General features: G+C 37.2%; 2 protein-coding genes across 2 annotated transcripts; one reads left to right on the top strand and one right to left on the bottom strand.

Annotated features, from left to right (window-relative positions):
• The first annotated feature begins 3840 nt into the window (after positions 1–3840).
• Positions 3841–6984, top strand: LOC126799243 (uncharacterized). Its single transcript, XM_050526405.1, has 2 exons — positions 3841–3969; positions 4747–6984. The coding sequence occupies exon 2, from the start codon at positions 4769–4771 to the stop codon at positions 6605–6607; it is 1839 nt and encodes a 612-aa protein (XP_050382362.1). The 5' UTR covers positions 3841–3969; positions 4747–4768; the 3' UTR covers positions 6608–6984.
• Positions 6985–13034: 6050 nt separating this feature from the next.
• On the bottom strand, positions 13035–13548 carry LOC126800305 (protein GL2-INTERACTING REPRESSOR 1-like). The gene is made up of 2 exons (XM_050527651.1): positions 13492–13548; positions 13035–13381 (listed from the first exon to the last, which is right to left on the bottom strand). The coding sequence occupies exon 2, from the start codon at positions 13374–13376 to the stop codon at positions 13035–13037; it is 342 nt and encodes a 113-aa protein (XP_050383608.1). The 5' UTR covers positions 13377–13381; positions 13492–13548.
• Between the last annotated feature and the right edge of the window lie 13242 nt (positions 13549–26790).

The raw sequence follows: 26790 nt of genomic DNA, 5'->3' as shown, positions 1-26790 counted from the left end.
TTGAGTTCATCCTTACTATCCCTTTCTCGGATAAACTATTAGTAGCTCAAAAGTGATATATGACTATCATGTTAACCATTACAATTCGTATTATATGGCTCGTATGTCTTGAGCAAAGTATTGTAGTTTTGTTGACCAACGTGCATCTTTTCAAGCACCTAGAGCTCTTTCTGGTACTAGATAAAATTAATAATTATATTTATTTGTATGTAATTAGGTTTAATGATCTTGATTAGTTTCCAGCATGATGTGGCAAATGATATGGACAACCAAAAAATAAATAAACATATGGGAGCTTCTATTCATACCTCAAAAAACGGTATATAGACCTCCTTATGGAGTAAATCTCCATTTTACTTTTATAAATAACTAAAATATTATTTAGACATTCATAGTTTTCCTAAAATGCTCATAATCTAATTTGATATATCAAATCAGACAACTTGAAAAATGCATAATAATCACAAAAATTATCTTCTCAAATGAATTCACTCTTCTACTCGTATTCTAAATTCATAGTAAAATTGGTAAACTATTTTTTTATTTATTGATATATATGCAACTCACCAAGAAATAGTATTAACGTAAATAAAATATTTCAATCTCTAATGAACGATTTTTATTTTTTGGCTCAAATTGAAATTTGTGAGAAATTCTAGATATTTGATACATTAGATCGTTTACATTCACATTGATGTTAATCATCTACATTAAATTTTGACTAATGATGTTTATTAAAGAAGAAAGTAATCAATTAAATCATTCTATGCAATTCGATATCCCATTTTGGGATTTTTCTAGAAATAAATATATAGGATATTAATCTACGTTTGTATTTTAGAATCGATAAGTTAACAATTATTTTCCTTTTTGTATTTTTATTCTTACATGTTTTTGGTAATTTTATATTGATTGACTAAGTCAAAACTATCTTGGAAAAAGAGAGAGGTCCAAGTGCCATTTTAAGAGGTATGAATAGAAACTCCCTAAACATAATTCAAAGTTCTTAAAAATAAAAATAAAAAATAAAAAAGGAGCATCGATCATCTTCTACCAGGTAAAATGAAATGAAAGAAACAAATTAACTAAAAAGATCTTATATATTTTTGAAAAAGTAAAAAATGCGCAGCCTTCTCTCATTTCTCAGGCGGCGGCCAACCCTAGGTTTATACCTAGGAGACCGATTGTGTCACCAAATATCTTATTCTGATTGTAAGATCACTTAGTTTCTCTTTCCTTGATCGTCTTCTCCCTCCTCTATCGGATTTGGTCGTTCCTGGCGTCGGGTTTTTGTTAGCCTTGAGGGTTAGCGATCTACTCTGGTGAATCCCATGTATAAGTTTCAAGGCACATCACTACAACTGCAATGGTGGGTGGCGCACCTTGTTCGTTGGGACTCTGGGTTAGATCTCATGTTACCGGCTTTGAGGAGTCCGATAAGGCCTTGGAATCCAGGTCGGCTGTGTTCAAATTCGAATGGTTTGATTCTGATGTGGTCTTGGATGATATTTCGGTGGGAGCAGTGCTCAGCCTTGGCTTTTCTGTGTTGGCGACATCTCATCCTTCCATCATGGTTTGAGGATAAGGTTTATTCCGATGGTGAAGGTATGTGTTGCAACTAGCTTAATGGGTGGAGATGTCGGCGTTAGTCGCCAACACTTGGTCTCCTAATACGATGGAGATGTTGGCAGGATCTGGTTCATGCACAGAGACCAGTGCCCATCTCACTTTTGTGTGGGCTTGGGCCTAGTTTCTGATTAGGCATGATGTTGCTATTTTTAGGCTCACGCACTCGTGGCCTCAAATATGGGATCTTGGTGGATTTGGGCTTCAAAGTTTGGAAGTCCGAATCTAGAGCTCTGGTTACTTCAAATAAGTTAGTTGTGCTAACATGACATTGTTACTAGTTCCTTTATAAGCTGACTACAGAGACTCAGCATTGAGATTTTAGTTTATAGTTCTAGTTTTGCTAGTTTGCTAGAAGTTAATCATTTCGCAAACTCTTAATTATTGTTGTTTCTAAAAAAGGAGTAAGAGTTTGTTTATGTTGCTTCGTACATCTTTTTTTTCTTTATATGATAATTCGTCATTTCTTCAAAAAAAAAAAAACTAATAAGATCTTCAGATAAAATCACACCACTTTCATAGGATCAATATGGTTAATTAATTAAAGCTTGTGTATACGTTCCTCTTCTTTTATCTCTTTTTGCAGATCTTTGCCCTCAAATTGTTATTGCATAAAAATATGAAACCTCATGAAGATAAAATGAGGCAAGAACCAGATTCTCAAAATAACGATATGCATTTAGGAATTGACTTTCATGTTAACTAATTGTTTTTCTCTAATTGGTAGTATTTACTATTATGATTCACCTCATTCAAAACTATGGTTTTGATTAAGAACCACTATTATAGATATCATAATCACCCTGCAACTTTGCACCACGATCTGCATACAGTTGGTTTAGAATCACCATCCCGGAATGAACCGTGAGTAGTTCTCTATTGAAGCCATAGTTCTTTATTTACCAACCACTTGACCACTTTATCAATTTCACTTGAAAACCCTTAATTTTTGAACCCACGCTGCTAGCTTGCCATCTTTGCTAGAGCAGGACGCACCTGGTTCTTCTCGTTTCTGAAGAACAATACATCTATGTTTTTCACATTATTATTTATTTTTGTTTATTTATGCTTAAAATTAAAATTATTTCTTGGCTGAGAAATACAAATAAATTCATGTCATTTGCCACATTATGTTGGAAACTAATCAAGACCATTAAACCTAATTAGTTCTAATGACTAAAAAACTGTGTAAAATTGTGTGGTTCTTGAACTGGACCCTATTACAAGACCATAAAATTAGTAAACTAAACAAGAAACATATGGAAATTAATATTTCAAGTTAAATCTCCTAATTTTTATTAACACACCCCATTTTCGTTACACATCTTGACAAATTCTTATTACCTTTTTAATGCAACCCATCACTTTTACTTAATTCTCATTGGCTCATATCATCAATGGGGTGTGTGAATAACATAAAATGGTGTGTCAATAACACCATCCAATTAGAATTAAATAACAAGTTTATTGTCATTATGAAGAAAAAAGTAGCGCCTTTGTGTTGCCCCAAATTAAACCATAGAAAACCCATAAAGCGAGTAATTATCTAAACCCACCTTAGAGTGAGTTTGTTTTCACAATTTTTAAATTGTCTTTTATTTTTTTCTGAATGGAAATTGTCTTTTATTATTATACATATATAATTAGCATTATATATTATATATCAATTAGTTTATATGATGTTATGAGTGAATCAAGACAGGTTAACCATTCACATGTGCACTCTGCAGAGTTGGAATTTCAAGCTCAAGGTTTTGCTTTGACTAAATCACTAAATTTCAATGTTGGCCAAGTGCCCTCCGATTGATTGTCAACACATTCGTTGCATTGATGCTTGTCTAGAACGTGTTAACACTGGTGCATGCAAATGGGTAAAGACTTAACTCTATGGGTGTGGTGATGTTTTTTCCCAAGTATATAAAAAAATGATGCATGGTGCGTATTTACAATTGTAAGGATGTGAAACTATACCATATTTCATTCAAACATACTACGTATCCCACCTTATATGTTAATGTAAATCTTGCTCTTGTTTATAGACCAGATGATATTGGGTAACATAAATATGATGAAAATATTAGTGTCTGATTGGAGTATGAACAATGGAACGTCGCATGAGACTTTTGACTCATCATTTGGCAAAGGAACTTGTGGGGCAAGACACTCCAATTATATAACCAGAATCGACTCGTGTCAACAACCAATACGTTGGCCTTTCAGTCTTCCCCTGCCCCCCCCCTCTCTCTCTCTCTCTCTCTCTCTCTTACTGAGAGAATGAGCTACTGAACCACCGGAACCCCAAAGCCTCTCCATTCCACCGCCGTCACTCTAACCCTAAACCCGGTAATCTCCTTTCTCTCTCTTATTAGGGTTTCTGCTAACGATTCGTGTAAAACTGGTTTCCCATTCAAAACGCACTCGTATTGGTCGTTTCATAATTTGCACTGTTTATGCGTACGACCTGTTCGATGAAATGCCTGTGTTGATTTTAGTTTGGGGCGAACTTGGTTACTTAAAAGCTCAGAGTGTTTCTGTTTTGTGGGGCTTTGAGAGCTGGAAATTATGGTGGTTTAGTTTGTTGGTTTGTCTATTAGCTTCTGAGATATTAGAGTTCTTTGAAATGGGTCTTTTTTTATTTATTTTTTATTTTAAGACAAAGGTCGAGTCTTTATGCTCTTGAGAATTCTTATAATGTCTCTCTTGTTGGTAATTGCTAGTTCTCTGTGATGGGTCTGTCTGTCTTTTTTATAAAGGTTTTGTCTTTATGCTCTTGAGACAATATGACTTGTTTGTTTAGGGAGTTGCTAGTTTGATATTGACCCGGTGATCATAACAAAAACCTTCAGATTAGCAGGAAACGATGTCATTTTACTGTAGTTTACGATACAAGTTCTAAGTGAGTGATGGGATGTAACATTTGATATATGCGCTGTGTGGCGTATAAGGAATGTTGTGGTTTATTTGAGTGTGACTAATATGGTTTCTTTGATATTCTCTGAATGGACCACTTTCTTTAATAGCAATGCTACTCGTGCATACACTTACATTAGTTGTATGGATGTGCGGTCTCATAAAGAAGTGACCTTTTCTCTCTTGTCTATACTTTTTTGCTTTTGTTAGGGAAGAGGGGAGGGGAGTCCAGATGTCTTTGTTTATTGGCAATCTCTCAGCTCGCTCACGCGGAGATGACCTTCAGCGTGTGTTTAGGAAATTTGGACAATGTACATTGAATTTGAAAGATCGCTTTGGGTTTGTAGTGTATCGTTTCCCCCAGGATGCTGAGAAAGCTTTAAGAGCGCTACAGGGTAGATATATCTGTGGGGAGTCTTTGGCACTCACATGGTCAAATAAGCAGCCTATTCCATTACAGGGACGTCAAAGAGTTGTTAGATCGTACAAGTTACATGGGAGGCATTCTGCCAGGGGAAGAAACTTTGCTGGTAGAAGAATGAGTTCAAATGACTTTGGAGATTACAGGCCGGTTATTAAGCAACCTGATACTGATGGTGAAAAGCTGAATCCTGTGCTCAATAGAGGCAAAGGTGACCATAAAAATTCCACCAACGAAGATCATGATTTGAGGGACGGTCTGTTGGTTGATGGTGTTACTCATGTTGCCAAGCTGGTGGACACTGGCAATCAGATTGACAATGAAGTGGAATTTGACCGATATGAACCTTGCCAAAGTCATGAAGGGGAAGATCAACATGGAAACCATCAGATGGGATATTCTGGTAGTGATTTCATTCCACAAATACCTCAAGAAAATGCAAGGACAGCAAAAGCCAGTGACACTACGTTGAACCGTTTTAATGATTTGAAATCACGGAATGGTTGCTTTAGCTGTGGGGATTTGGGACACAAAATCCGCGTCTGTCCCAGAAACTTCTCATCTGGAAGAAAACCTACAGGGTTTGAACACAGGCAGGGTGATGCTATTGGTAAAAGAAGTAGATTTCAACCTGAACAGGAAAGATTTCGATCCAGGTCATCAGAGACTCAGTGCTTAAATAAGGATAATGCTTCAGGGCACAGGAAGAGTAAAAGGACAAGTGATTCAGGAAAGAGTCGAAGGTTGATTAACAGTGGAAGATCACCTGTAGCTGTTAGTAAGGAAACCGACGAGACATATATGAAGGATCATGGAGGAAAGAAGAGAAGTAGATGGGAAGGCACATCTCCAATAAGAAGTAGTGCTAAGGAAGCAAGGTCTGTTTCACCACTGCCTTATTCTGATTACCCTGCATTAAAGTCTCGTGCAGCTTCTCAATCATCAAAGTCTGTGACAAGGTGCAGTAGATCCAGAACTAGGTCAAATTCAGTATCTATGAGGAGACAGTCCTTGTCATCTGACTCAAGATCCAGCTCAAAATCAATAAGTTCCAAGTCTAGGTCAAGGTCAAGCTCCTTTACTTCGTCCTCTGAATCACTAAGCCGGTCATCATACAAGGAACATGTAGATCTTAAATGCCCTGTGTATAACACTACACCTCCCAAATCGAAGGAGAATCTGCTTGAAAAGAGACAGCCAATAGGAAGTGATGCCCAGAGGGTTCAAAATCCAGAGTCTAATGTTGCTGGGTGCTCATCTCCAGATGGTTCAAAGGGGATGATTGGGCCTGTAAACTTTGGTGGACTGGTAATGGGGCAAACTCAACTTAAGGGGCCAGCTTCAGAAATACACATCAATCACTGCAATGGGTGTTCAACATGCATATCATCAGAGGAAATGTGCATGGTTTTAAAGCACTATGGCATGGAACTTCCAGAAGCAAGTGAAAGACACTTACGGATAGAGGAGTATTTTGGTTCTGCTCGCTTATGGCCATGGGAGATTGTCTATTACAGGAGGTTGAAAAAAGGCCTAGTTTCAGTTGAGAACTATGCCAGGCGAGTTTCTCAGAATGAAGAGTTTGACATTGTTGATAAGTATGTCCGAAGCAGTAGTGGATGGGGAGAAATAGATCGGGAAAACCCTTGAAAGGTTCACAATTGACGTGCCGGAGTTATTTTTGCTTATGTAGGTAGTACTTGACAGCTCTCTATCTTGAACTTCCACAAGCTGCAACTGGAGTGGATTTCTCATGATGTTTTGAACAGGTGATATTTATGAATATATTCTCTATTATAATTACTTAGTCCCCTACAGTGAATTGTATCGACTTTACAACTTCATAGCTATCTTCCCCAGTCATTTGAATGATGCTGGTGGATACCAAACATTATCTAGTATAGATTTTGGAAAGGGATGCAATCTTCCTGATCTAGTGTGGCTTTCTCTATTACTTAGATTGTTTGTCATGTGCAGTGCTTGTGACATTTTTCACATTCTCTACAACAACAAAAAAGGTATGATTAACCACGGGGTGTGGTGTAGTGGTTGTTAACCGCGGCAACACTTTTGACCAGAGCTTACACGTGGCATTGGTCACGGGTTCGATCGTTGGCGATGACATTACACACCTCAGTGTTTCTGATGAGCCTTGAAAGCGAAGAGCTTGGTTTTCGTTGGGTCGCTGAGGACATTACTGTGGCTAGGGCGCCCGGGTGCAATACCGGGTTGGAACCATTTCACATGGGCCCCTGCAAGGATTAATCTCATGCCGGGCTGTGGGGATACCCTGCAGCGCCGGTTGTGGACTGCCCTCCGCTCGCGCACGTGAGTGCCCATGAGCATTGGGGCCTCCAAAAGGGACAAGTCCTTACCGTGAATTAAAAAAAAAGGTATGATTTGATCAAAAAACCAAAAAGTCCTTGTTATCCTAAGTTTAGAACTTTTGACATGTCATTTGGGGGGATATTAGTATGCCTTTGGCCTGTCGTATTAAATGTTACAAAATGTTTTATGCCCCCTAGATAGATTACATTAAAAAGCCCATTATTTTAGTCTACAGCCAAGCCTGTTTTGTATGTGTTAATGTAGTATGTGTTAAACAGAGAAACTAATAATAATAATAATTGTTATTTTGGAATGAAGAGGGAACTAAAATAATTGTGTTATTTTGGAACGAGGGATATACCTCAAAATCTAATAATAATTGATTAGTAATGAATTGTTTGGTGAGAAATAAAGTGTACTTTCTGAATAGGCTTTGAGGAGAGGTGAGATCATTCTAAACCCCTACTGAAGGCCTATCCACATTTCTAGGTACATATAATGATATTTGACCTTCTCTGTAAAAGTCGGTTGATTGAAAATTGGAAGGGTGTTGGTGAATCTTTCTTTTGCACTATATGCATTTTTCTTTCGCTTGTGTTGCAGTCATAAAAATTGATTTGTCCCTCTTCCTTTGTATATCATTTCCTCTGATCTGTGTTAGTTTAACATTACTCTTTCCAACTTCAGTCAGTAATTTTATTGGTTTGCATCAAATGCGGCCTTGTGCTTCACTTGGCCTAAAACTTAAATTGCATTGATGCTTACCATCCACACTTATACTTCTGGTACCTTTCAACAGACTCTACATAGTAATGCCAACTCATGGAATGGCCTACAGAGATCACTTCCTATTTCTTTTCGTGGTGAATTTTTCTCCAAACCTTTTTTCTCAAAAGGTTTACATTGTCTTGATGAAACGAAAAATTTTAAATTTACAGTCTTATTTAAATGGATTACTGCACCTATATCTGTTGTACCGTTTATGAAAAAAGAAATATTCTAAAATTGTATCTGTTTTTTCTTCTTTATTTCGATGAAGTTTTGGAAAGTATTTTTGAAAGTATATATATGAAACTAGGTTAAGATACTTGACCATGAAATTGCAGAAAAGAAAAAAGGAGACATATATTCTTTTCTTGATTTGACTTTAATATTTTACTCCTTGTTTGTTGTAACTAGGGTTGGACTCGGTGCCAACGGTTCGGTCTATGAGCATTAATTGAAAATCGACACCGAACCTTTGATTTCATGTTTTCTAAAACCGAAACAGAAAAATATATATAGAAACCGCAGTTTCGGCTAACTTATAGTTCGGTTTCGGTTACAAAACCTAATATATTTATTGACTTTTCGTACTTTACTAATGAAAATAAAAAGATTAAAAGTGAAGGAGTAAACTATAAGTTCAATATTTTAATTAAGTTACATTCACCAAATAAATAATTAAGAACTCAAATATTAACTAAATAAATGTATTGTCCTTTGTTGAAACACAACAAGTTAACTAAAATAAACATTACACCTCATGAGCTTTATTATTAGAGACTTGTCTTAACATGAGGACTAGTTGACAAAACCCTCAGACATTACATTAGATCTCTGCATGCATGATTGTACACATACAAAAATCAAAATCACATATTACCTTGTACAAAATCACATATATTTGCATGTATATATTTATTACCAAATCTATTCTTTGCATACGTACCCAATTATATATGTTTATCAAATACAAGTTATAACCTAAGAAGCACGGATACAGACACAAGTGTCCGTATTGGACACAATTCGATACGCGGACACGCCAAATGAAATTTTTATTAGATACAGACACGTTAATTAAATATTATTTTAAATATATATACCTACTTTAAAAAAATAAGTAGCATAGTTTATTAAATCAGAACAAGATCATCTCAAATATCAAATACAAATACAAGCCCAACAAAGTTTCAAACTTTAAACAAAATACATAATAAAATTCATTTGGCGATAGTTAATAACTTCATTCAAACTCCAATATCATCCTCCACTATGTTCTCCATTTCAATAACATCATCATCATCATCATCAACATCATCAAATAAGTATCCCTCCAATTGTGGTTCATCAAGTCTAAGGTTGGTCATCTCAAGTCTTCCAACATTAATGTCTTCCAAGGATTCAAATTGATCACCTTCTACATCACACATAAGAGTTGCACTATTATTGTAAATTGAGCTTTTCCTGGATAAGAGGCGAAGATTGGTATGTACAAATACCAAATCTTTCGCTCTTTATGGGAGTAGGTTGTTCCTCTTTAAAGAATGAATGAAATTGTATTTACTCCAATTTTTTTCACAACAAGATGAAGAACTAGGTTGACATAAAAGCTTGAAGGCTATACCTTGAACAGTAGGTGCCGAAGCTCCATCGATTACCCACCACGTAATTGGCTCTAATAAGTATCTATTCTTCATAGCATCTCCACTTCCAAACTCTTGCATACACATAGAAAAATTGACAAATTCAATGTTAACCTTTTTGCTCTCATCTTCATCGGCAAAGTATCTATCCTTCATAGCATCTCCACTTCCCGACACTGATACGACGATTCCGTCAGATTTCGGTTTTTCGACTTTAGTGCGGTTCGGTTATGGCTGGTTTCGGTTTTTTCGGTGTCAGAAAGTCCAGCCCTAGTTGTAACATTCTAGCAAGTATGTGTGTATAAACACATCATTGCTAAGTCTTTGACCATGTTAGGCTTGGAAGGTTTAAATTGTTAGCCTTGGCTACAGTTGCCTTTAATCGATTTATATCATAAATAAGGCACATTTAATCTAATTAAGCTCTACCACATGTCTTGTTGCTTGAGGACCTTTTTCTATTTAGGTTATGGTGTCATTTTTCTCTGCTAAAGACCAGAAGCCACTACTGGTCTGCATCAAGAAATAGATGGTTGTGGTTCTGCTACATAGATAAAGTAGCGGCCTTTTTTCTTTCTTTCTTTTTTACTCAATGACCTTGGATGAAATGTTCATTTACTGAATGACTTACGGAGTGATTCAAACGTAGTCTGACAACATAAAATGCCGAATAATTTGTCAACAGTGTATGAACGTTAGGAAACGCGAGTAACTTTTATCGGTTATTTATGTTCCCTATATCATTAATACAATCAATTTTTATATAGTAAACTAATGTGGTTGAAAAGCAACTAAACAGAGAATAGGCGCCACTTGACTTCCTTGAACGAGCTCTGTCCGACAGCACGCCCTTGCGGCGTCGTTGTCGGATGGGCTAAAAGGGGCCTTGAGTGTGGTGATGGCGGGTCAACTCGAGAGGCTGGAGAAATGGTGGCGATGTTGCATCTTCATAGTCAATCTACTTAAAAAGGAACGAGGATGTCTTGGGGGGAGGTTTGAGGCAATGGCGGGGTATCAGAGATCGCCGGAGGGTGACGACGGTGCATCTATATCGCCGGGAGCCTCATAATTTAGATCTAGTCGGATTTACCCGACTGGGTTTGGGCGGCTTAGTTCCGGCCTGAGGGAGAGAGAGGTAGTAGGATGGGTAGGTGGTGGAGACGTTATTGTTTGGTCTTGGAACAACATCAGAGGCATTGACGAGAGAGGTGCGTCGACACCTGTGCAACTTTCTGGGTAGAGTTAGGCCTGGACTTGTACCTGGGTTTGAGCTATGGTTATAAGTATTTTTTATTTTAATTTAGTTATGCTTAAATTTTATTATTTAGTGGCTTTGGTAATTGGGTCTGGGCTTTGGTCCCGAGACCCCTTTTGTTAGAATTGATATTGTGTACTAGAGGCTATCTCTAGTCCACTACTATTGGGTACTTGAGGGTCACCTCAAGCACACCGCTATTTTTTTTATTAGTTTGAATAGTGTTATGTAATTATGCTTTACTCGTAGTTGTAAAATGAATAAGTCGTGCTTAATTTAGAAAACGAAACATATGTCTACATTTAAAGCATGTAGACATATGCTACATTCTAAATTAAGCACGACTTATTCATCCTATAGAAAATGTCAAACATAAAATGGCATTTATGGGATTTTAAAAAGAGTGAAAACGAAGACACATAAACAAATTTGGTATTTGAGAAAAATAGGAAAAAGAAAACAAAGAAAATAGAAAGGAGTGAAGGTGGAATTAAATTTGTATTTATTATCTGACGTAATACCCCTCTTTATGCTCAACTGTCTCAATTACTCTTGCATTTATGTGATTTTAATGGCCTGTCAATCTAATAATATATAGTCCTCCCTTCTTTATATTTCAATGCTCGAACTACCCAAACCACCCCACATTTTTAATTTACCCAAATTATCCCTTTATGCTCTTCCAAATAAATTCACATCACATATCTGTAACATTTAGTTGCAAACAGATATGAGTTATTTGGCGACATTGTTGGTTGTGTTAGATATGGCCCTAAACACCTAATATGGACAGATGCCCGAGTCATGGTTCTTAGGATATAATGGCGGTTTGTATCATTGTAAAGGTTGTATAACTCTCCTTGCACCTATGTTCATAATGTTCTTCGCCAGCAACCTGATGTTAGAGGGCAGTTCAATGCAATGAGTTGCGCCTATTTTTAGGGTGTCAAAACACATTGTATGCGATGAAAGTATTTATGGCTCAGTTCATTGATTGTCAAACTTCTATCTATCTATTACGTTACATGACTGACTCGCAATGATACATATCTCTGTATGTGCTTCTATTTATCGATCATTGCATGAATGACTCGCACTGATATAGATATCTGTGCGAGTGTTCACTCGCATGTGTGTTGTGTAATGAAATTTTGTTGTTGACAATCTTGTCCAAATAAGCCGCTAATTAGGTTTTTCTCCGAAATAAATTGTAGTTGGTAATGCTTACTATTTTCTCTCTCTCTCTATTGCCGTGAAAATATTTTCTGAGTTTAAAGTTAGGTCTCTAAAAAAGAAAATTATGAGAGTCAAACTAACGAAAAATTTACAAAAACCGAAGATAAAATAGGATTCGAACTCTAATCATAAACGTGTTACGTCCTATGTTTGGGTACGGTCCCATGTTGCAATTGCCCTATAAAATTACAGAAAAGTCGAGCAAATGTTCATCGGCCTGAGTGGGTCCAGACAGGTACCAGTTTCACCTGCAAACCAGGTTTGATGAAGCTCCTGGGCATATAATTTGTGTTCAAGTTTCAAGTGCACAAGCGCAGATAAAAATTGCAGAACAGTTCTCCTCCACATGACTGAGCTTACCGTTATGTGGCCATTTTTGGTTTCTGATCGATCGAGACCTAAATGGAAATAGAGATAGAAGTAGAAAATGGCAAAATTACCTAACATTTTAGATACCATGAAAATTTGGGCAGTTACAGTTAATCACCGGTTTACATAGTCTTCTGCTAAAGTGCTAGGAAAAAGCTGCAGAAACCCCCAAATTTTGCCCATCATTCCGTAACCTAATGCCTATGATTAGCAAAAGATAAATCCAAACAGGTAGTGCTATTCATGCTCCATTCTCTTCTGTTTCCTTTGCTGACTGACACTAATCAAATCTATTGATGCAGCTAAAAATGGAGCGGAAATAGCAAAACCCCCGAAAGGGAAAAAGGGGTTGGGAAAATAGAAACCAAGAACAAAAGAACCTCCTAAATATTAAGTCCCTACTAAAACTTGCAGAAATAGCAAAAACGGGTTTCCCATCATCACAACCGCTACTCTAGCTCTGCCCCAAGCTTCATATTCTTCAGCTCTTCCTTGTCTTCATGGTGGTGTTGTTCTCATGGAGGAAGTCCAGCAGAACTGTGCTCTTGCATTTAGGGCATTTCGGGTCGTCTTCAGATAGCATGACGTACATGAGGCACCTGGGGCAGCCCACCAGCACCATAGAAGTCGCCTCGGGGCTGTTGGAGTACCTCATGCTGTTGTTGTCGTCCTGAGTCAGCTCCGACGATACGCATGAGCTCGGCGGGGACGTGGGGGACATGGTGGATGATCGTCTCGGAGACTCGGCCAAAGGGTTTTGCCTCGGTGGGGAAAGGTTGAGCTTCAGATCAAGCTTCGGACCGCCTCCGTTTCTGCGACTCATGAGGCCTATACAAACCAAAGATCAACACAATTAGACATGGGAATCGGACTTCATGTGATTATTGTTACATATTGATAACGAAACGGGTTTAACAGTGATAACATGATCGATATACCTTGAGGAATTAATACAGAGAACTCTAGCTAGTGAAACAGGGGATGGCGAAACAGAGTCTGCAGGGCTGCGCTGAAAACTGATTGATTGGGAGGTTGGTGAGGAAGAAGGAAGTTAGGCAAGAAGCATGACAAGCTGAGGATACATGGAAAAGGTCATGGTGAAGTGGGTATGGAGCTCAGAACACCATTATATAGAGTACAAGGGAAGTGAAGAGAGGAGGATGGATTTTCTTTAATGCATAATTTAATTATAAGGGGAGAGAGAGGTGGAGGAGGGTATAGAGAGAGAGAAAGAGAGATGAGAACTGAATTGAATTGAAGTATTGGGTAGAGAAGAAGAGTGTAAATTGAGGCCAGGAAATGTATTAATGATATGGAAAGACCCCAATAAGAATGCAGGATATGGAAATTTGCAGTAAATATTGCAATTACAAAGTGCAGGGAGGGCTTCCTTTCATTCATTGCATTAGAGGGTAGTCGGTGTTTAATGGCAAAGCCAATCCAGCACAGGAAAAACCCAAATGGCTTTAAAGCTAAAACCTCCCCAACACCAAAAATTAATATATATATATATATATATATATATATATATATATAAATTCAAGAACAACTCTCAAACCTCCATCTATTCTATCTAGCTACAATTTTCAATTATTTCTCAGAAAATCAAAGACTTCATAAATGGCAAGGCTTGGAAAATTGAAGTGTAACAGCTAATCCCACTATTAAAAAACATGTATATCTCAACAGTATTCTGGAAACAATTTAATCAAACACTAAAGAACACAAGGTAATTAATTCTTCACACCCAGAAAATTAAAACAGAAGCCATGCATGCATATCCGATCCGTTACTATTTGGTAGCTGAGTAAATATCATTGACCCTGTTTTGAATTTGCAGAACTTTCAAATTAAACGATGGAACAATTTGTTCTTAATTATCTTCAAGTTTTATTTTATTTCAACAAAATTACTTACTAGTCTAAATTGAAAGCTCGAGCAGAATTAGCTGAGCTAGTGATACATCATACATGTATTTGTCAGGTGCATCTGTCCTTGGGTTGGCCAACAATACCTATCAGAGAAATTAAGTTGTTATCAAATCTGCTAATACTAATAAATTTACACAGTTCTCTCGTGTATCTAGGCCTTCTTCATTGAAAAAGAAAGGGAAACTGATAACGATCATAGCCAGTGTTCTCTGTTTCCAGTTTTTAACCAGAGGGTGATGGAGCTTGAAAATAGAGCTTCCAAATTTAGAATTTTCCCTTTGAAATAGGGCATCCAAAATCATTATCCGTGATTCAAGAAAACCTTTCTCCTTCAAATGATAAGGTACCGAAAACCCTTTTCTTCAAGTCTAACTAAGATAATGAAAAATGTGTAGATTACTCAAGATTTATGTATGGCAACCATACATCAGTTATTTAATAAATGATTAGGCTGAAGATGGGAAGTGTTACTTGCGCGATGGAAAAGGGTTTAGCATGTTCAAGTACTCAATTCGAATGAAATTAATAGGTGGGGGTGCAATGAGATGTCCTATCCGACTATTATCAACGCCAACAAAAAAATCTTTTAAATGCTGGAAGTTGCTTCCGAAGGATAACAGAAGAAAAATTAGTCAATTGGTGTTTTCAAATATTTGAATTGCTTCTACTAAATTATACTGTATATCTAGAAGCAAAACACAGAGAGTGGAGTACGCTGAATCTCCTTTCTTATTTTGTTGTAGGAGTAGAAAGTTAAATCAAGCATAAATACAGTGTTTTTTTATTACTTCAAGATAAATTTATCTGCAAATTGTTACAAATGTTCTAGTTATTTTTAACTACAAAATCTTAACTGTGCAACTGTGTAAGACATTTACTGTTTTTTTTTTCGATAAGATGTAAGACATTTACTTAATTACTTTGCTGGTATACCTTAGAACTAGTACTACAAGTTTGAGTTGCCAAGTCCCCAAAAGGATGAACTATGGATCTACGTAGTGTAATAGGTAGAAGAAAAACTACGTAGTGTAATTACATGTGTATAAGAAATTGTAACTAGTGAACATAAACATATTTCTCTTCTTCTTCTTTTTTTAGAGAATGAAAACATATAAGAATATTGAATATTTATAAAAAACAATTATGGTACGTACCTTCCAATTTAATTCAATTCCGACGTAAGTTGCAAGAATTGGTTTAATGGATCATAGTGGGCTTGAACTTCAACGTCAGATTCTTGATGAGCTTTTGTCTCAATGTTAAAGAGATGAGCCCGAAACAATTTATTAATAAGTTTTGAGTACGTGAATTTTTTTTAAAACTGTATAGAACTTTTATTAATTGATAATACTCGTACGCCGAGGGGTACATAAACCATTACCTCGGGTACTATTACAAAGATCCTTAAAAAGAACATTCTTAATAATTGTACGAGTCTCTCGAATCCACTGATTATCAACATGAGAACATCTAGCAAAGTGAGCAAGATGATGTGCTACACTATTTGCTTCTCTACAAACATGTCGTATTGTGATGGAATGAAACACCTTTATGAACTGGCGGCAATCTTCCACAACACAGCCAACACTTGACAAATCATCTTTGGTGTCAGTCACAACATTACCAACACACTATTATCAGATTCTAGCTCAATATCTCTCCACCCTTGCTGGGTAGCAAGAACAAGACCAATGTGACAAGCCTCTGCCTCAATATGTAATACAAAGTTAATCAACGGAATTGATCTTGTTATAGCCACTCTACAAGCTCCCAGCTCATCTCGACAAATCACACCCACACCACCATGACCCTCCCCCACCTTAAGAGCTCGAATTTATTTTCAGCCGACTGGCTGGAGGGCACATCCACCGTTTAGGGGGCCGCTACCGCTGTCTAACACCACGAGGGTGCACCTTCAAATACTCCTCCAAGTAGTGTACTGTCCAAATAGCCATAAAACCCGGGTTCACATCTCTTCCATTCCAAAGAACACCATTCCTTTCATTCCACATAACACACAACCCCACGAGAAAAAGATCAGAACTAGAGCCCAACCTACGCATCTCATGAATCACCTAGTCACCCAAACAACCATCACTCCCACTCTTATCAATATCAAGCTCCAGAATACTCTAAAACAGATTAGTTACCCTACACTGAGTAAAAAGATGGACATCATTCTCCACCGACCCACTGCATAACACACACTCCACCTCAGCCACCTCTATTCTCTTAGATAAAGTCCCTCTAGTCGGCATACCCCTTTGACCAGCTTCCAAACAAAGTTACGAACTTTGGGAGGAACATGAGCTTGCAAAATAGGGTTCCAGTAACACTTGCCACCCCCAACACCTTTTGAGCGTGACACTTGATCCCTCAGCTTTGCATATCAAGCCACATGATACCCATTACGAACACTGAAAACTCCATTCTTCTCAAAATGCCACACAAGCCGATCTCTCGCACCTCTAGCACTCAAAGGAATTTTTAGAATAGACTCTGCCTTTGTTGGCGTAAAAAGCTCTCGAACAACCGGTTCAAGCCATGTCTTATCCTCATTGTCAATTAACTCACTCACCTTCCACCTCTCCGTACCACTCATTGCCATCAAGAAAGGTTTGAAACTTACCAATACGGGGATCCAAAGGTCATCCCAAATCGATACATTTTGTCCATTGCCAACTTGATACCGCAACCCTAAATGGAGAACATCCCGACCAATTAATATGCTGTGCTAGGTAAACGAAACATCACCTTTTAGCTCCGCACTCAAGAAGTCCGAATATGGGAAGTACTTAGCCTTGAAAACCTTAGACACCATGGAACCTGGATCTAACCATTCACCAACCTTGCTTGGAAATGAGAGCGTGATTGAAACACTTGAGGTCTCGACAACCCATTTCACCCTCCGATTTAGGAACACACATCTTTTCCCAACTAACCTAATGAATCTTCCTATCTTCCCCTTTAACACCCCACTAAAATCTAGCAATTAGTTGTTGAATCTCATCAAAGAGCTGTTTTGGAATATCAAGGCAACCCATAATATAAGTCGGGATTGACTGAATAACTGACTTAAGCAACACTTCCTTCCCTGCGATACTTAGGGTTTTCTCATGCCACCCTTGTAACTTCTTCTTCACCTTTTCACGTAAAAAGTCAAACGGTTCCATCTTTAACTAACTAGTATCCATAGGGAGGCCCAAATAAATTTCATGCTTATGTACTCAAACCACTTGAAGAACCCCCGCCAACTCTTCCTGCTTATCCATCGGAACATTACGACTGAAAGCAATCTCACTCTTGTCAAAATTCTCAACATATCGTTCCAGAAGACTTCGAATAACCTCACACTCCTCATCATATGCTTGGAAGAAGATAAAGGAGTCGTCGGCAAAAAAAAGAGATGATTTATACTCAGGGCCACACGACATACCTTAACACAGTGAAAGAAACCATCTTCATCAACCCTCGTTATCAAACGGGAAAACACCTCTGTCACCGGCAGAAAGAGATAAGTTGAGATAGCATCACCATGTCTCAGTCCACGTTGAGGATTAATCATTCCTCGAGGCTCTCCATTAAGCATGAAAGAAAAAAACACCAACCTCACACATCTCATAATCCATTCCACCCATTTCGAGCAAAAACCTAATTTCAACATCACCGCCTCCAAAAACACCCACTCCACTCTATTATAGGCCTTACTCACATCCACCTTCAACACACAAAAACCAACATTTCCATTAGTTCGCCTCTTCAAGTAATGCGCTATCTCAAAAGACAACAAAGAGTTGTCTGAAATCAACCGCCTTGGCACATAGGCTCTCTGAAGCGGAGAGATGAATTGAGAAAGCAGGGGTTTTAATCTATTGGCTAGAACTTTTGAACCCAATTTGTAAAGCACATTTCATAAACTTATGGGCCTTAGTTGACTCGTAGATTCCAAAGTCTTAACCTTCGGAATTAGTGTTACGTAGGTGACGTTAATCCTCTTCACTTTGGCGTCTGAATCTAAAAAATCTCTTATTGCATGTAACATCATCACCCACCACACCCAAAAATGTTGATAGAACCATGAGAAAAACCACCAGGGCCAGGAGCTTTTGAGGGAGGCATACCTTTCAAAGCCAAAAGCACATCCTTCTTAGTAATTTCCGAAGTCAAAACTACATTCATCCCATCAGTAATTACAAAAGGGAGCACATCCACCATATCATCAATATTATGTGGCTGAGAGGAAGAAAAAAGATTATTGAAGTACCTCAGTACAATTCCCTCCACCTCCATCTCATCAGTACACTAAGCTCTATCTTCATTGTAAAGACCCTTAATCAAATTTCTCCTCTTCCGGTTTGAAGCTTTTTGATGGAAAATTTTTGTATTCAAGTCTCCATCTGACAACCAAAAAACCTTAGCCCTTTTTTTCTAAAAAGACTACTCTTTCTTCAATAACTCGGTCAACTTAAACTTAAGCCTCAACTTCTCACCCGCAAGATTGACCGAGTCTGCTCATAAAAAAAACTTCCCAAATGAGCCCGTACCCGAGCAATCTCATCTTGCAAATGACCAAACTTCTTCTTGCTCCACCTTGTTACCAACTCCCTTGTGCTATTAATCTTTGACAACACATTAAAAAATGGATCATCACTTCTACTCTCACTTCTGCCTTTCTCGACAACTTCTTTATAGTCTTCCTCGCGAACCCACACATCCTCGAAGCGAAACCGCTTCTTTTTCTTCTTCTTCCTTGGCCGGAAACTCCATACCTCCAAAATAATTGGAGGTGATTATATTTACACATATCTAGATTAAGAGATCGTGAGGCTGGATACAATTGAAACCACTCATCAAAGGCCATAAAACGATCTAGAAGGACCTTCACCAACTCACCACCTCTATTGTCTTCCCAAGTTAATTTTGGGCTTGTAGCATGTATATCCTTAACCCCAAAAAACTCCATCATATCACCAAAACCTATTATTTGTTGATTCCAAAGGGCAAGACCACCCTCCTTCTCATGACTGTAAAAAATTTCATTAAAATCATCACCCAAAACCCAAGGGTAATCACACTTTCCTACTAAACTACGTAGTAACTCCCACGTCATGTACCTATCCTCAACCTTCGGAAAGCCATACACCCCCGTAAAAACAAAAGATTGTCAACCCTCCTCCAGTTACTCTAACATCAATATGATTGTTAGAATAAGAAATAAGAGAGACATGAACATCTTCCTTCCACAAGAGCGATAAATCTCCTGCTCTAATATAACCTTTATCCCTTTTCTTCTTCACAAACTTACACGAAACATAGAAAGCATTCCTCCATCCCAGCCTACCTTAATTCTCCCCATCTCTGCAATAGTACGCCTAGTCTCATGAAAATAAATAACATTAGGATGATTGAAGGATACCAACCCTGTTAGCCCATGCACTGTCCAAGGGTTCCCGAGCCCTTGACAGTTCCAACACAAAATATTCATGGCTCATGCAAAAGGCTTGGTCACGTGGACACTCACTCATACCCAAAGAAACTCGACACAAGTCAGAGGCACATTGTCCCACTGGATGCTTTAAATTGGATGGATAACTCAACTCTCCAAAAAAGGGAAACACATTCAAATTAGATAAATTCCGCCCAAAAAGTTTCATCCCAACATAACTCTCCCCCTGTGACTTATCCTACATAATATTCTTCCCCATAATCCCCGCCTCCTCAATTTGTGCCTCTGAAGTCTTTCCTCCTACAATATTCACTTATGTTTCCCCAATTACTGCTCCCGCATAAATCACAGGCTGATTAATACTTCCCTTATACAGACCTCCCACACCAGATTCCGGTGCGACCACTGAAGACACACACCGACGTTTTAACAGAGGTTCATAGCCCATCTCCTCACCACCCTCAACCTCCATATCGTTCACATCAACCTGGACCTGAGAACTCTTAGTTTTTGCCTCTTCCTATTCAGTTTGATTTCGCACTATCCCCATCGTTGGAAAATCCAGAGCCCCCATTCGAATTTCTTCTTAGACTTCAGCCCAAACTAGCACCTTTACTCCAATCGGACGGCGGACACTTTTGCTGCAACGACCTTCAATGTTGCTCATCCAACCAGCGTTCTTTCTTCTCAGCATTGAGTAAAACATTATAGAGAGGTTCTAAAATCCTCCCATCCTCCCGCGCCGGGCGCTTAGCCCCTGTATGAGACAAAACTCCACAATAAAGATAAAAATGTGGCAGCTTCTTGTACTCAACAAAAAATCGTTTTTCGATCAACCACTCTGGCGGTTTAAAATCAACATCACTAATCAGAGGAGCCTCAACGTTCATCCTAACCCAAAAGTTGAAAAACTTACCCACAAAAAAAAATCAGCATCCATTTTAGTGCTGAGGTAATGACCCATCGCCAATCCCATCCATGTTCCAGTCAATTCTTTCATGAACTTGGGCGGCAAACCTCGCACCCTAACCCAAAAATATTGAGTGGCAAGAGACATCAAAACTGGGTCTTCCAACCCATCTGGCATCGCAAGGGTGATAGGAGCATAAAGTGTGACATTCTTAATGTATATATGGCATATTCTTATTATTTGTTACTTCTTATTTAGTTGTTTTAGGTTCATATTTGTCATTTGTATGTTTAGATAGAGCTAATATCAAATATGAGAGTTTTGATTATGAAATCGTGCTAAGTGTTAGAAATCCTTATTGAGCTATGATTCCTTACTCGACTAGAATTCTACTTTCCTATTTTATATTCCTTATTTGTCGATTTCTTTTCAGGAAAGACAAATCATATATGGACAAGGAGTATAGGAGCCGTGACACATTCCTAGTTGGACAATGAGATCATGTCCGAGTTGAATAAGGATTGAAGAGAGGGCGGCCTAGCCATTTCCTAATTCAAGAAGGAGAGTTGTCGTGCAGTCCTTGTTTGTCTCCCATTTGGATTTGGTTTCCTATTCGGAGTTGGATTTCAAAACCAAGTTGAAGATGGATTTCTAAGGTGTTATGAAGATATTTTCATGCATATAAATCAGAATTATCAAGGAGAAGAAGATATGCACTTAAAAGCCTAATCCATGCAAGAATCAGAAAGCTGTTAGGATTCGTAGTCCAACTTCAACGGGCTCTCCTAGACAGCTCAAATCGAATTAGATGACGTGCCTTATATGGATGGAAAGCTCTATGAGTCTATTTTCTATAGTATTTGGAATCACATCAATATCTTATTCCTACAGGGAGATATGACCGAATCTTTACTCGGATGTCCAGTGGGCTCGGCAGAATTATCTCAGCCATTGATTTATTTTTTATCTAAGGGATGTGAAGGAAAGTTGGGGTCTTGTTTCTCCTATATATAGAGGTACAAATCTACATCAGAATTATGATCAATCCTTGCACCAAAAAAAGCTAAAGCTTTGCCCTAAACACTACTCATAATCCTCAAAGTCATTCAAGCTGTAAATACCATATTCCTTTTATTCCATTCGATCCAAAGCACTACGCTTAGGATTTCCATTCAAGTTGAAGCCGTGCTGCCTTGTTTTAGTACCGTTAAGGATTTTTACAAAGTGTAACTCGTTCATTCTTCAATTATGTTTTCGGTTTGGATTCTTTGTGTGATGTTGTGTTTCTGTTTTTGGCTAGTTCCGAAATTGTGGAATACTTTTATGTAGTTTACGATTTTACAAGATGTTATAAAGTAGTTCTAATTTTGTTTTCTATGATTTATATGTAGATGCCGTGAGTTTATAATTCAATGATTTAATGATTCTCTTTCTTGTGGGTTAACTATATGTGATTCAAGGCGCTAAGTTAGTTTTGCATATAAGATTCTGTAATGTTATTGTTAACTTGTTAAAGTAAGTGACATGCTTAACTTGTTAATAATCATTAGACAACAACCATAATTTATTTGTTAAGTAGGTGACATGGATAAGTGGTAGGATTGAGAATGACATGTGACCTTGTAATTTCTAAGTGCTAAGATAGGATTGCTAGGCCATGTTTCGAGCTAGGATGCGCTAAGTTACTTAGTTCAACATTAGGTTGTTGTTTGTTCAGTCAATACTTGTCCGCTAAGGCTCGGTGTTTGCATAGGATGAGAACATGATTTCAAAGCTACGTGTGACGTTTTGTTTGGTTATATTTGTGTGTTGGTTGGTGGATCACTTGTATATATTAATTTAGGATTTATTTTATGTTCTTATAACTGTGCCTATCAAATCCTTTTATCTCTTTGTGAATTCGTTGTTAAATGTTTGTGATTCTTTGCCCTTGCTGGATCCCCGGTTTGTGAACGATACCCTCTTGTTTTATACTACTAACGATGCTTACAGGGTTAATATTGATGTCGAGTAATTGAATCTATTCACCAGTGCCGATTTAGGGATCCGACTTCTCAAATGACCAAGGGCATACCCTAACCACTCGTTTCAGATCACCCTCATGCTTGAAAACAATCAGCAACCGATTGCTACCATCCAGATCTCGAAAGGAAATATGAGATCGATCCACCAGCGCCGATTTAGGGATCCGAAGACTCTTCATCATCCCTATGAGAGCCGCTTTACTATATTGCTTGTTAGTGAGAAGCTCTCCCACCATGTAGAACCGTCTATTCTTCTTATAGGTTCCTCATCCGGCGGAACCACCTCCACGACATTGACGCCAACTTCCTTGCAAAACAACCAATAATCTCTTCCATTGCAAAAACACAAGATCAGATAAACCTCCACCCAGCAAGAAGTAAAAGGAAAACCTAGGACAAGAAGGAAACCAATACAAATATCTAACAAGATCTAGAGATTCAAAACATAGACGGCCGGTCAAACCCTAACTCTTTCTAAGAGACGAGAGAGAAGGGACCATAATTTTTGGCTTTTTAATTGCTTTTTTCTTTTCTCTTATAAAATTATAAATGTAGGCAATAGTCTACCCATGCAAATTATCTCAAAAGTTTTTTACAAATTAAATGTTCATAATGTCTTGTTATGTTGTGTTCTTTGAGGGAATTAGAGGAAGATGTACTCACAATATTAATGGATCACAAGACCTTTATAGTTAGGTCAAGGTTTAATGAGGAGATCGATTTTTGACATTACAACTTGATGCTTAGTTATTCAAAATGACTATACAAGAAAAAGAAAAAAGCCATTCATAGACTCCTTAGCAGGGGCGGCCTGGAGGGTGTGGCAACATTGCGACCACACAGGGCCTCCGATTTTCGGGGGCTCCAATACATATTTCCTTTTTGGTATATATATTTTAGTGCAATACATGCATAAATAAGTCCTTAGATCAGTTGACAATCCCTTAGGCTCTTTTAACTCTCCTTATCTTATGGTAAGGGGTTCAAAGTTCAAACCCCACTATATTTTTTATTTGTTTGTATTTGAAGACATCATTTGTTTTCTTTCTCAAAAAAAAATGTATACACCGTTTCTTTTTCTTTCCTTAAGAAATTCCTTTTTTGGGTCTTTTAAATGGATATGTCATTTGACCAATTTCTAAATCACATTTCAACATCTCTACCATTCAACATTTAGAGTTTAATGTGTAGATCATATATGTACAATTTCAGCCAAAATGAAGGCGTATAAGGCATTCAAAACTATGATTTAAACTAATAAGCATGAACAGTTCATGTTTGACATATTTGGTACATACATTGCTTTCACAAACTTTGATACCTTAACGATTATCATTTTGGCTAAAATTTTACATAAGTGATCTACACATTAAACCCTAAAAGTTAAACGGTGAAGATATGAAAATGTAATCGAAAAATTGATTAATGAGTTATCCTTTTAAAATATCCAAAAAAAGGATCCCTCATTAGAAGGGGTTGATATATATATATATATATATATATATATATATATATATATATATATATATATATATATATATGTTTCTCAGTCTTGGAAGCAATCAAACCACGAATTCGAAGTGCATGTAGGCATGCATTCATCAACCGAAATTGATGGTTTAAACACTTTCCAAAGCAAAGCTTGTTTAAAAGTAACACTGGATGGAAATCCATATGTATCGATCACGACCATATCCATTAATCAAAACGTACATGTGAATGAACAAATCAATGGATGCAAAGCTTACCAACTAAAAAGTGTTTCCCAGGTTAACAAAAAATTGTACAGAAGTGCGCCCTTCTAAATATCGTTTATCAGAATTGTTATTTTTAATTAAATTTATTATATTTAAGAATTTTACTACAACTAAAAATACACAAATGGTTTCAAATAATAAAAAAGAAGTGTCTAAATAATGATTTGTTGGATTTTAGGCAAATAGACAGTGGTTTGGCTTCACATATGAAGTTTGAGGTTTCTCTTGATAATGTTTTCGGCTTCCCTAATTAAGATATGGCGTTCAAAATCACTTTGAATATATTAAGTTTTTGCGTTTGAAGAAGATAAAAATTTTCACTGATTTAAGGTGCATCGTGTCTTAATTTTAGATTTAGTCATTTTTCTTTCCTTGTAAATAAAACGATGATATTTTTATTTGAAATAAAATTTAAAAAAATCCGATATATTGGGTCAAAATCAAGTTGACCCGATATATCGGATTTTAACCATGAAATCATTGTTGACCGATAACTTGAAAGGATATATAGGATATCGTATAGTTTTCTTAATATCGAGGACATATCGATAATATATCAAAAATGTATCGGGATATTTTATTCAATGCGCCCACCACAAGTATTTGAAATAGTGATCGAGTGATATAAGTCTACTTTTCTCAAATAACGTAAAGTCAATAACGTACTGGTCGATAAATTTTAAGGGAGATCTATCTAAGCATTTCTATCTTCTTAATACATACTTTTATATTAGATTTTCTGTTAGTACATTAGGCTAGCTAATTTGTTCACGTACAACAGTTCTACTTTAGTACTTCCTTCAACCTATGGAGCTCCGATCTACTAGAGCCCGACTCGCCATGCTGATCGATATCTGAAATATCTCCTCAGTTCTCTAAACGCTCAATTTCGGATAAATTCTCATTGCCTTCCTAATATCTCAATGATGGCCAAGTCTGGGCTTGAAATTGGGAGGCTTGCTTTATATATGTTGCGTTCGGTTTTGTGCTGAAACTATATATACATATATGCTTACTATATATACGTGGTGCTTGGGCAGCTTGGCTGAATTTACATAATATTTAAAGGCTTATTGGAAGGCTAGGTACGTATGTAGTCCTCTGCCCATAATGGAATTAACTAGGTACAATCATATTGTGTGTACAGTTTTGCAAATTCGTTAAATCTATTAATGAATTGGGAAATGAAATATCCACGATTAGGAAGATGAATCAATAAAGCTCATATGAGTAAATGTGACAGCAAATGTTGTCCGGGAGCACATCACTTGTGCCCATTTTCCCTGTGCCAAATATATGCCACCACTATTAATTGGACACCTATCCTCCCTCATAACTCTCTTAACTCAAATAATATTTTCCATTTAACAAAAGAAATCAAAAATATTAGTCATAAACTCATAATAATCCTGGAAAAACTACAACTCCGTGCCACAAAGTGAATGTTTGAAGGTGATTCACATGGTTGAATCCAGAATTGTCATCCTTCAACCCCATCTGAGAGAACAATTTTCGTAATTCTTTTTCTTATTAAGTTGGGAAATAAAGAGAAGAATCTATAAATTCTTAATTCAATTTATGGTGCATGTTTGTTTTGATCGATATCCAGAAGAGATCTAAACCTGCATACTCAAGGTAACCCACATATTCTTCTCCCAGCATTAATCCTCTCTCTCTCTCAAATTTAAATTTGGCTCTTTGAACTGAAAAACGTCAGGATTGCTCTTTGAATTGAATTGGGCAAGTGATGTCTTTCTGGGCACTGTATAGGCAATTCAATCTTGTTGGGAAATTGTAGCTTTTCATCCATAGGAGGGAAATTGAATTGGGATTAGAGGAGGTAAGTGTGCTGAAAAAGAGCGAGCCAGTTATTGTAATGGGCCAGGTAGGGTTTATATATTTTAGTCCTTAGGCTTGACCCGGTCTGATTCCGTTTTGAGTCTGGGATGGCCCGGATACGATAAATTTATGGACCGGGCGTAAATACATAATTTTATATTATTTATATAAATATTAAAAAAATTATAATAATGATAATTGAATATTAGACCTTTTGAATATAAACCTCTTGATTATTTCATTATTTTAATTATATTATGTCACAAATATCATCAAAGTAGTGAAAGTCATAATTTTGACATATGTAACGTTTTAAAAATAATATTATCA

This window comes from Argentina anserina, chromosome 6 (genome assembly GCF_933775445.1).
Source record: "Argentina anserina chromosome 6, drPotAnse1.1, whole genome shotgun sequence".
NCBI classification, from domain to species: Eukaryota; Viridiplantae; Streptophyta; class Magnoliopsida; order Rosales; family Rosaceae; genus Argentina; species Argentina anserina.
The sequence above is the reverse complement of the archived record's forward strand: the minus strand, read 5'-3'. Positions and strand labels throughout refer to the sequence as shown.

Coding starts and splice junctions, on each gene's coding strand:
- LOC126799243 (XM_050526405.1), top strand. CDS start 4,769: ATGTCTTTGTTTATTGGCAATCTCTCAGCTCGCTCACGCGGAGATGAC.
- LOC126800305 (XM_050527651.1), bottom strand. CDS start 13,376: ATGAGTCGCAGAAACGGAGGCGGTCCGAAGCTTGATCTGAAGCTCAAC.